General features: G+C 46.0%; 1 protein-coding gene across 1 annotated transcript; it reads left to right on the forward strand.

The window, feature by feature from the left end:
- The first annotated feature begins 1,305 nt into the window (after positions 1-1,305).
- ADORA2A (adenosine A2a receptor) lies at positions 1,306-10,751 on the forward strand. Its single transcript, XM_009478282.2, has 2 exons — positions 1,306-2,110; positions 9,717-10,751. The coding sequence occupies exons 1-2, from the start codon at positions 1,761-1,763 to the stop codon at positions 10,675-10,677; spliced, it is 1,311 nt and encodes a 436-aa protein (XP_009476557.1). The 5' UTR covers positions 1,306-1,760; the 3' UTR covers positions 10,678-10,751.
- The last annotated feature ends 389 nt before the right edge of the window (positions 10,752-11,140 follow it).

An 11,140-nucleotide genomic window follows, 5' to 3' on the forward strand; every position in this document is an offset into this window, starting at 1 on the left:
AAATAAGGTTTAAAACCCACTCTGGAACTGACAGAGTAGGACAGCAAACAATTATCTCTTGACTGTGACATGAAGCTGAGGGAACTGTATTCTTCATTGCTATATTTTTAGCTGAAGCTGTGGTGAAATGCAACCATGTCTGAAAGCAGAGGTATGAGGTGACCTGCAAGATCAGTGTGCAAATGAGGCATGTAAGCACATAGATGATGTGTATCTGTTCATATGAAATGGCAGCTGTAGGGACTACATTTCCTTGCAAGCGGCACCAACTTTACTCCCAGATTTGTATGCATGATACTGCAGGAACATGAATGTATACTTGAGAGATGATGTTGGTATTGTGCCTATGTGTGTGTTTCTGGGAGAGGTGTGTCCTGGTGGATGTATTTCTGGCTGGTTGTAGTTGAAGAATGATGCTGACCTGAATCTGTGGATGCAACAAACACTATGGACAATGCAGGTATAATGAATAAATGGTTTGATTAAAGGATAAAGATTTATGTGAACAAAAACAATGGTTGCAGGAGGGGAACCTGCAGAGACCCTTGCAGAGAGTGTGCATGCTCAGTGGGAAAGTTGTCAAAGATGTCACAGTCTGACATACCTTGAACTATTCTCCCTGCCACCGATCACGTTCCAGTATCTGTGCACTTGAAAGGAAGACTGGGTATGGCAATAGAGTGGTAACCACAAGTGCCAGCAACATAACCCCCTTATGAATGAAGGTTTGTGTCATCGCAGAACAGCATATTGGTGCAGCACGCTTTTTTGGCGAACTACATGGGGGTAGGCAGCACCTGATGGCTCAGATCTTGTGTTTGCAATCAGAGGGAGACAGGTGTATGTAAAAAGGCTCCTCCACCTTTCCTCTGTGCAGCCACAGCACTTGCCAAGGCATAATGAGTGGGGCTCTCATGTTTCAGGGTAGACTACTGAGCAGCTGCTGAGGCACCAGCTCAGTTGTAGCCTTGAAAACAAAATGTCCCTTGTTTCTCATCACCGCTGTGAGATACTGCCTTCCTGAACCTTGGGTTTGGCCCTGCAGCTTTCAGGGTAGACAAAATGTGAGGTTTTTGCCAATGATGTATTCTTCTAGGTCTGTTTAATATCCATTATCAATGTAATGTGCCACTTTAATGAGATTTTCCTTTCTCCATCTTCTATGTAGAGCTGATTACTTATTGTATGTGGTTGGTGTTTGGTTTTGTTTTTTTTTTTTAAAGGAAACTACAAGTGAAGAAGTTGAATGTTTGCTTCAGCTGAAGAGAATATTTCCCAAGTCCAAGGGAGAAAAGGTGAAAAAGAGAACCAAAGGATGTTGCTAGTAGGTATGTGCATGACAGGAAGCCATGACTAGCAGCGTCATTGTCAACAGGAAACAAAGTCACAGCCAATGTGACGCTGCCACACAGTACACTTTCTGTGTTGTGTTACCTGCTGGACTTTGTGGCCTGGGAAGCATTGTATGTCTACGTGAGATACTCTCCTGTCCATTTGTCTGCTGGAGTTTTAATTATTCTGCATCTGGTTAATCCACTTTGGAGTTGGCAAGCCCTGGGTTTTTTTCTTGACACCTGCCACTGTAGAGATCTTGAACAGCTATGGGGAGAAAAGGGTGTGGTGAGCAACCTTCACCAACTGGCAGCTGAGTGCTCTTCAGACCCCAAGCAGCTTTGAGGTGTCTTGGCTGTTCAGTGCTCTGCAGATATGAACGCTGAGCTTTTCTGGCACGTTCTCACATTGGCCTGGTTGCTCTCACCATGCTAGTACATGCGAAAGAAGACTTCCTCTCAGACATAGCTTATATCATCCTGGAACTGGTCATTGCGGTGCTGGCCATCCTGGGGAACATCCTGGTCTGCTGGGCAGTCTATCTGAATAGCAACTTGCAGAACGTCACCAACTATTTTGTGGTGTCCCTGGCTGCTGCTGACATTGCCGTGGGCGTGCTGGCAATCCCCTTTGCCATCACCATCAGCACTGGCTTCTGTGCCTTCTTCTATGGCTGCCTTTTCATTGCCTGCTTCGTCCTGGTCTTGACTCAGAGTTCGATCTTCAGCCTCCTTGCTATTGCCATTGACAGAATCATTGCGATCCGCATACCCCTCAGGTAAGCATGGGTTGGGCTGGGGGCACAGAGGGGGGCTAGGGTGGTGAGGGATGAACATCAGTGAAAACAACAGATCTGAAGATGAATTGAGGAAGGGAAAGTTAAATGAGGAGCAGCACTTTTTCCCCTGTAATTTGGAAAAAGCTTTTCTAGGTCGTGAAGGCTGCCTTGGCTGCTCGATTTTTCTGGTCGCTTCTTTTTCCAGTTCTCCTCTGTCCTCATATGGTGGGTGCCTATAGCATCACAGCGGTGCTGCCTAGGAGTTGCCGTTCCATATTTAGACAGGATCGTGTGGTAACGTCAATAACCTGCGCTCTGAGCCAGAGTCAACAGCACCAGAAGGATCACTGTGGGGAAGTGGAGCTAAAGCAATATATGGTGGAGGGCAGAAAGGGGGTGAGGTCAACTTGTCTCCTTCCCCATGGGGAGAATGCGGGACTCTGCTTGCAGCTCTGGCAGCATGGTTGTGGAGAGTGTGGATGGGGATTTTCTCTTTGGGGTCCATTAAATGTGAAGGGAGAAGCAGCAGCAGACTATGAAGACATGGGCCTTAAGAAGATTTGGACTAGCTTAGGCACTCCCTCTGATAGCAAAGCATGTTAGGTCAAGGCAGAGGTTTGTCCCAACCCAGACCTGGAGATGGTTATTTTGTGGTGTCTGGAGTTTAAAGGAAGAAAAGGATGTTTAGATATTAGAGCTTGAAAGCTGAGTATGACTAGCTGCTACTTTGTGTGCAACCAGGGAGGCTGATGTGGGACAAGGGGAAGTTTTGCTACACGCACAGGGGCTGATGCTCAATTCAGTCTTCCAGAAGCACATTGTTGTGACGGGACATATCTGACCGTGGGCGTGGAGCAGCGCTGCGGTTTGTGGGCTGGGTTTGAATGCTTTGTGACAATGCTTCCGAGTCATTCAGTAAGCTCGAAAGATGTAGAGGAAGCCCCGGGAGAGGCCAGTGTAGGCAGAGTGTAGGAGTCTCCTTCCTTCCCGTCTTGTCCTTCGGAGGATGCAGCATGCTCTCAGGAATGGAGAGACTTGCTTCCTATCCTGCTGAACAAGAAATGTAGCTGCAAAAATGGAACAAATTTCTGATTGCAGTGCTCTGAAGTTTGAGGTTTTGGACTTCCTCACTCCTGTTGAGTTTAAATCACTTGTGTTGACCTGTGCAATTTAGTTTTGTCTCTTGTGAATACTTTGGTCATCCAGGACTTATGTTGACTACTACAAACCTACCATTCAAAAATAGAAAGCATTTTTTCCCCTGGAGTTGCGGGGATTACCTTTCCACGTGGACCAGTGCAGCACAGTCTTTCCTGAAGCCTTGCCTCAGCAAGCATGTGCTGCTTTAACATCACTGTTAATTGTTGGTTTCCAAACCTATAGTTGTTCCTCTACTTTTGATGTAGTTGTGAGCAATAACTATTCTATTCCACTGCAGAGAAAACTACTGATATTAGTTACATATAAATTGTACTGTCTCCACTTTTCTACAGTTCTACATATAGATGGTTTCAGTTTATAAACTAAAATAACGATAAATGGTACAAAGAAACATATGTAGTGTAGCCCTCGGGAGCTTGCCTCTGAAATGATTTGGAGAAGCGCTAATGTCTTTAATTCATCTCTCATAAGCTAACTCTGAAGACATTTGCTGACAGTTTAAGCGCTCTTATTGCTAGAGGATGACTTGCCAGGAAAAGGATTTTTAAAAAATGGATTTCTGCCCATTTTTTGGGCTGTCATTGTAACTATATTGTCTTGAAAATTTAATTTCCTGGAATAGCCAAGGTAAAGAGTCTTTTAGAAAAATCGGACTTCATCAGTGCTGGGCACTGTACCAGTTCACTATTTTGTTTTTGAAAAAACAGCACACCCTCTTCTGCCCCAAAAACAGTGGAGTTGATTGGATGCAGAAACCCGCAGGTAGATCCACGGGTTCATCCCCCTCTTTGTCCTCTACTTTGTCCTTTTACAGTAGGAGTGAAGAACTTGTCAATTGTGTTTCCCCTTAAGAATTTGTGGGTGAATAACCATTAGATTTATAGCCTCAGACATACTGAGAAAGTGAAAGCTGATTAGCTGAAGAGGGAAATGTGATATGATTCAGACTGCTCACATCCTCATTTTTTTTCTTTTTCTAACATCTGGTTGTCTCAAAAATGCGTCAAACCATTGGAAGGAAAGTCCTGCCACTAAAGATGCAACATTTTCACCCCATCCTTTAATGCCTGGGAAAGCCTCTTCTGTCCTCCTCAGAGGACAAGAAAGGTAACACCAGGCATTCCTAATATTCATTAGATGAATGCTCTTAAAAAAAATAATCAGACTTCCTTCACTCTAGCAAAACCAAAAAGGGCCAAAACTATTTTTTTCTTCTTGTTTTTCTTTTTAACTGTTTCATGTCTGATTTGTCCTAAGGAAGGTAACCACATGTCTCAGTGGATACATATGTGGATGTGTATTCCCACACAATAAACTGTCAGTATTAAGGAGGCAGAAGAGTGGGATTTCTGATACTGCTTGTTTTTGGACACATCAGTATGTAATTAGAGTTACCTTTGGAATTATTCTTCTGTGGATAAAAGACCCTCTTCCAAAAAAATTGCAGTGAGGAAAGACATCTATAGGTAAAATTTAAAAATACATAAAACCCAATTTGTGAATGTCTTATGGATTCTACCTTTCAAATGATTAAAACATTGTGTAGAATTTGTTAAACTTTCCAAAAGTTCTCAAACACTTTGCTTACTTCTGCCGGGTTTTATACAAATGTAACGCTCTGCAAGCAGCAATAAGGCACTCCCAAGAAGTGAGTCCGAGCCATTGTTCGGTCTAGGATAAAATCCGAACTGTGCCTCTGACATGGCAGGTACCTGAAAACCTGCGCTCGCTGATACAAAACCTCTGGGTGTTCTAAACAAAACTGGCTGTGAGTCTGAGCTCCAGGATGAAGTCATGGGCCAAGAACAATTGCCGTTTTCTAGGCTCTCTGGTGCCAGCAAATGCTCCGCGGGCACAGTGCCAAGCCACGTGTTCTTGTACAGGCATTTGTGGTAAAGAGACTCCCATGGTGAAGGACAGGTAGCTCCGATGCACTGGAAAAAGAGGAGAATTTTTTCTTCCTGCAGCCAAACGGAAAAGTTTTCTCAGGTTACTGATTGCTCTGTGTGCTGGATTCAGCTATTCACCTGTGGCATAAATACTTATGCAGGTCATACAGTGCCAACTACAGTAACTTGCTGAAGTGCAGACCTTTTCCTCTGATGAAAGTTGCTTTGAAGATGATTGACTGCCTAAGCTACTGGGATGCTTCTCTGGGAAAGCATTACTAAGACGCAGCTCCCGGTCACTTGGAACACTGGGACAGTTTTATCCCATGTAGTGGTAATTGAAACTGCAGCTCTGAGATGGCACTGGGATGCTTTTCTGCCAGAGGCTAGGGGAGCTAGACATGAAGAACTGGCTTCTCGATGTCTGGGGTAGGAAGAATAGGGGAGATGAACACAAACCATGAATAAAGTATTGGACATGGAAGGGACCTTTGTGCTGAGAACAGTCTGTTTCAGCAGTTGCTTTAATTCTCTAGGGTTGCCTTCTCAATGCTCATGTATGAGTATCTGAATTGGTGAATCAGGGACTTAATGTTTTATTGTCACTTTGAGCCATATCTGGACTTATTTCTTTCCCTGCTCACCATAAACCTTTTGACTTGATGACAAGCATTCCCTACACGTGCTCATGTTTGTGTCAAATAGATATGGGCATATTCAATCTAATAGGAAAGAAGAATAATTCACTTCCTCCTTTGAACAACCATTGAGCATGGCTTTGAAAGCAGTGCCAGTTGTCTATGGCTTCATGGGCAGTGGAACTTGCTGTTACCAAGGTTTTAGTCTGGAAGCCGATCGTGCCATGAGCAAAAAGAATGGTGCCTGCCCACCGTTACTGCTTCTGCTGTTTAGAGTCCTCTGCCCACCTGTGGTATCCCCCCCTACCCAGTCTCGGTTGCATAGACAAGCACTAGTATCAGTTAGCACCTGTTAATAGGGGATAAAGTTTCTTGACTGAGAGTTGTGGGAAAGGGTTGTTTCAGTGGTGCATGAGAAGGTCTGAGTTTGGTTTCTTGTTGTGCCACAAGATTTCCTGGACGATCTGGGATTGTCAGTGTCTCGCATTTCCAGATACATGTAATAGGGATAGAATATCCCCCTTTTGTCTTGCCCCCTATGACTGCAGCTGTCTGAGGTGTGGGCTGTTAAGGGATGTGTTCAGTGAGCAGTGTTTTGTAGCGATTTGTTAAAAACCATTGGGCACAGCTTGAATTCAGATCAAAGCCCAGTGCCCTCAATGCTGAGCACAGGCTTTCTCGTGTGATGCAGTAAAGGTGGCTGAAACGTGCTCTGTTCATGGCAGAGCCATCTGGCCAAGATGTGCAGTGCTGTCAACCTAGAGGTGGGTTTGGAAGACAAGCAACAGGCTGGTTGGATGCTGTGACAATGAGTTAGGCCAGCTACATATCGTGCAATGTATGGAAAGATTTTAACTTCTACCTGAGGACCCTGTGGTTCTTGTATCAGGCCTGTTTTCCACCCAGCTTAATACTTTATGAATCAGACTGGTGAGGTACTACACTTTCTGCAGGAATCATTGTCTTGATGACACAGAGCTTAGGCCAGGGACCCAGAAGTGTCACATCCTCAGCCAAGCTACTTTAGGCAGTACAGATGAGTTATGCATTCGCCAAGGGCAGCTGTTCTGGAGTCAGTTTGCCAGCCTGATGGTTGGGAGAGCAGTAGGGCAGGTGAAATTATTTTGGGGAAAACATCCATAATTTCCTGTGTTTACAAAAGTGGGTTTTGTTTTCTGGAGGAGTCTGGTGCCCCTGTCCCCACACCCAACTCCACCGTGAGTGTCCCTGTGCTCTGCACTAATGTTCTTTGTGTCTGGAATTTCACAAGTAGAAGTCGTTGTTTGTGTAGCAAGTCCAGTATTTCCAGGAAGCACGAGAACTACTTGTGCACAGACAATCCAGTGCTGTCTGGACACATCAGACATGCTACAAAGTCACCTGCCAAGTATGCAGAACATGGGCTGTAGGTGTGACCAGCTCCTTTCTGCAGGCTGTGTCTCCTGCGTAGGTGCCAGCAACTCACAGTATATGTGATGCTTCCTGGAAGCCCTGAACTTACCATGCAGAGCTGTACAGCACTGGGGATACAAAGAGTAGCTTTGGCGTGGCTGCTGTGAGCCTAGAAAGGGTGCCTAGACAGGTGCACAAACTCTTCAATGCCAGCCTGGTGACATCTCTAAGTGGAAAAAAGGAATGAGTCCAGGAAAGCCCGTCTGGACAATAACCCTACCTCAGCCAAGTCAGCCTGCGGTATCTCATGTGGGTCATAGAAATCAAGCTCTCCGAAGTGAATGGACGCTTCTCATTGGGTACCTGACCAACAGAGTGCCACACACTATGTGGTGAGATGCTGTGAGCTTTCTCTCTTAACCCTTGGAGATACTGGGCAAGGTGTTATGGAAATGCACTCACTGATAGGTTGGTAACAGCCACTGCCAGCACAATACACTGCAGCTGGAAAGCAGGAGCCTGCTTGGGTTAAGTGCTGTTCCTAAGCCTTGTAAAGTTTGTTGCATGGGAATCCCCAGAGGGTACAAGGGAGGGAGAAGTGGGGGGGTGTTTGCCTGGAGTAGTAATGAATATATTTTTAGTGGAAGGGAAGAGACATCTCTAGTCGTGGGATAACAGCTGCACAATTTCAAAATTCCTCTGACAAGATGTAGCCAATTTCAGGGCTGCAGGGTTTTGAGGGGTTTGGTTTGTTTTTTGTTTTTCCGAGCTTCAAGTGCCTTCAGCCAATCTCTTGCTGCTAGAGTGTACTTTTCAAAGCACAGATGCTGTTTTGCTGTGTTGCTGAGGTCTGAATGTGAGCATTTCCCTGCTACCATCCGTGCTGTGCCCTTAGCATCCCCTAAGCATGGAGCAGGATCCAGCACTTGCTGGAGAAACCTTTTTCTCTCTTAGAATCAGCTGAATCTCTCCCTCATTTCTGCAAGGAGGATTTCAGTGTATTTTGGGTACTGGGAACTGTGTGGTTAGCTCCCTCACCCATCACCCACTCCGTCTTCTCTGATTTTGAAATGCAACTGAGGAAGGGAGACTCAAGCCTGCCAGGTCTTGTGTGGAGCCAGGTTTTTTCCAAGGCCTATTAGCAGGGATTTAAAGCATGTGCAGGATCTCCATTCTGTACCATGCCCAGCAAAGGCAGCCTCTCTCCTCTCCTGTCTCGAACTTGCGTTGGGATAGGAGCATGAACCTGTAGGAGTAACTATTCCATTGAGAGATGGGAAGATTTCTATGGCTTGTTGGATTTTTTTTTTTTTAAATGTTTGTTTGCTGAGAGAATTCCGGGGACAGAGGGAGAAGGAGCACTGGGTAAACACTGGGAGGCCAGCACTACCGTTGTCCAATTGCAGACACATGGGGTCAAGTACAGTGTGGGACCCATGCTGGACAATGTGGGAATCCGGCCATCTACTTTCCATGCTAAGCATTACCAAGGGAAGGAAATTGCATTGAAATGTTAAACTGTTGCCCTGATTTACATTTTTAGAGAGAAGAACTGGTGGAGTCAGCTCAGGACTCACAGTAACCTATGAGGCCTTGGGAATTGGCTGATATTTCAAACAAAGGTCCCTGGCTGCACTGTCAGGTTCTTGCCATGTTGCTTATTGTCTCTTTCAACAGATCTTGGAGAATTTACTGCTAAGAGCACTGGCTTCAGCCAGGCATATCAATACCTCCAACACTGAAGTCCCCTTTGGTGTGTGCAGTGCAGCCCACAGCACACCTGTAAGTCAGAGCACTGTCCTCATCTTAATTCCTCCTTTCTGAGAATGACATGGGGTCAGCTTAGCTGGGCTGGTGAGGAAAACTGCTGACTTCTCTCAGTTATTTAAAGAAGGTTGGTGGTGCTGGCCTTCTTGAAAGTGCCGTTGTAGAGCAGAGTGAGGTGCTGTGCAAGGGAATGCCAGCCTGGCTTCTGCAACTCGGTCAGCAGACTTTCCTTGGAGCACACCTGAACATGGACATGGGGCTGATGGCACTGTGCCTCCGAGTTCCTTTGTGCTATTTGGCTTACAGATCTACTGCAAGACGGACCTAGCAATTCCATGCTACAAGGCTGCTCTTTTGCCAGAAAGGAGGAACTACCTCAGCCTTTGGCAAGACAGCCACAGTGGTCGTCTTCACCAAGGGTCAGAGCAGTGCTGTTGATTACCCAGGCTGCAAGATCTACATGCATGACCAAGTGGGCTGGTGGAGTGGAGGAACACAGATGAAAACTGTATTCATTTCCCTGCTTTTCTGTCACCTATTCACTGCCTAAAGGAAAGGGGAGGGAAATAGGTGGCATACAATGTCATCATAGAGTCTGTGCTGTGCTGTGTGGGTTCCGCACAGCAGTTCAAAGGCCCGTCTGAAGAAGCAGGTGCCTTTCTTGCTGTCTTCTGGGACATTGGGCCATTGGGCAGTTGCTTGGCTGTCAGGGGCCTATTGAATGGTACTGATATAATTCCTGTTTCCTCTGCTTTATAGGTACAATGGCTTGGTGACTGGCTCTCGAGCTAAAGGTATCATTGCCATCTGCTGGGTGTTATCTTTCATCATCGGCTTGACACCAATGCTAGGGTGGCACAAACGCTCCCAGATCGACGACCTGGGTTCCAATAAGTCCTCTCGCATCAACTGCAGCAACAGTATGGTGGCATGTCTCTTTGAGGCTGTGGTCACCATGGAGTACATGGTCTACTACAACTTCTTTGCCTGTGTGCTCTTGCCCCTCCTCCTCATGTTTGGTATCTACTTGAAAATCTTCATGGCAGCCCGGCGACAGCTCAAGCAGATGGAGAACAAGATGGTACATGGGGAACGTTCTCGCTCCACTTTGCAGAAGGAAGTCCATGCAGCTAAGTCTTTAGCCATCATTGTTGGGTTGTTTGCGGTCTGCTGGCTTCCACTACATATTATTAACTGCTTTACCCTTTTTTGCCCAGATTGTGCCCGTGCTCCCCTCTGGCTAATGTATCTGGCTATTATCCTGTCTCATGCCAACTCTGTTGTAAATCCTCTAATTTATGCCTACCGAATCAGGGAGTTCCGATACACCTTCCATAAAATCATCAGCCAGCATATCCTGGGCCGGAAGGAGCCATTCAAGGCAGGAACAGCCAGCTCTAGGACTTCTGCTCATGGTGGGGACACAGAGAACGCCAGCATACGAATCAGTGAGTATGCATTAGAGGTATACACCAATGGAGAGATCCACAGGGATCCTGAAAATCAGGACTTAAACAAAGGCAAAGCCAGCTTGGAATGGCACCAGAATGGAAATGCTCTTGATGTGGAGACAAATGGGCATCTTCCACATTCCTGCAAAAATGGGATTCTCTCAGATGCGTGTGTGAACAGGGAGCTTCACAGTGAAGAGCTAGTTGATGCCCAGGTGTCTTACTCAGATCTAGAAAGAGCAGCCTTTGCAGCAGCTGATGTCTCCTGATGAGACTTTCAAAGTCTTCCTGGTAGAATTATTTTTTTTTCCATTGGTGACCTCTGCTGTGGCAGAAAGGGAGGTTGGGGGGCAGGGGGAGACGTGTGTATTCAGATTGCTGTGGAGAAAAGGGTCCCTACCGAGGACTGTTGGGATGATCCTAAATACTAGACTGGAGAAAAGCCAAGAGACCACTGAAACGGACTAAGGAAGGAGGGAGACGTTACCCATCAATGACCTGTCACCAAGAGCAGTGCCAAGGTCAAAGATGGCATTCCAAATTCAGCACTGGGAGACTCTGCTGATGCAGGGCATATCATGACATTATGCTGTACTGTGTATCTGTGGTTGTATGTCGGTTTTCCTGTCTTTACCAACAGAAATAAAAGCATTGCTGGAAGTATTCACTGAATTGCAAAGAGCAACAGGGAAGGGCCTTTTAGTACTTTGGCCCTGCAACAAATGGAAGGGG

This window comes from Pelecanus crispus, chromosome 11 (genome assembly GCF_030463565.1).
Source record: "Pelecanus crispus isolate bPelCri1 chromosome 11, bPelCri1.pri, whole genome shotgun sequence".
NCBI classification, from domain to species: Eukaryota; Metazoa; Chordata; class Aves; order Pelecaniformes; family Pelecanidae; genus Pelecanus; species Pelecanus crispus.

Coding starts and splice junctions, on each gene's coding strand:
- ADORA2A (XM_009478282.2), top strand. CDS start 1,761: ATGCTAGTACATGCGAAAGAAGACTTCCTCTCAGACATAGCTTATATC. Junction 2,111..9,716: donor GCGATCCGCATACCCCTCAG/GTAAGCATGGGT, acceptor TCTGCTTTATAG/GTACAATGGCTTGGTGACTG.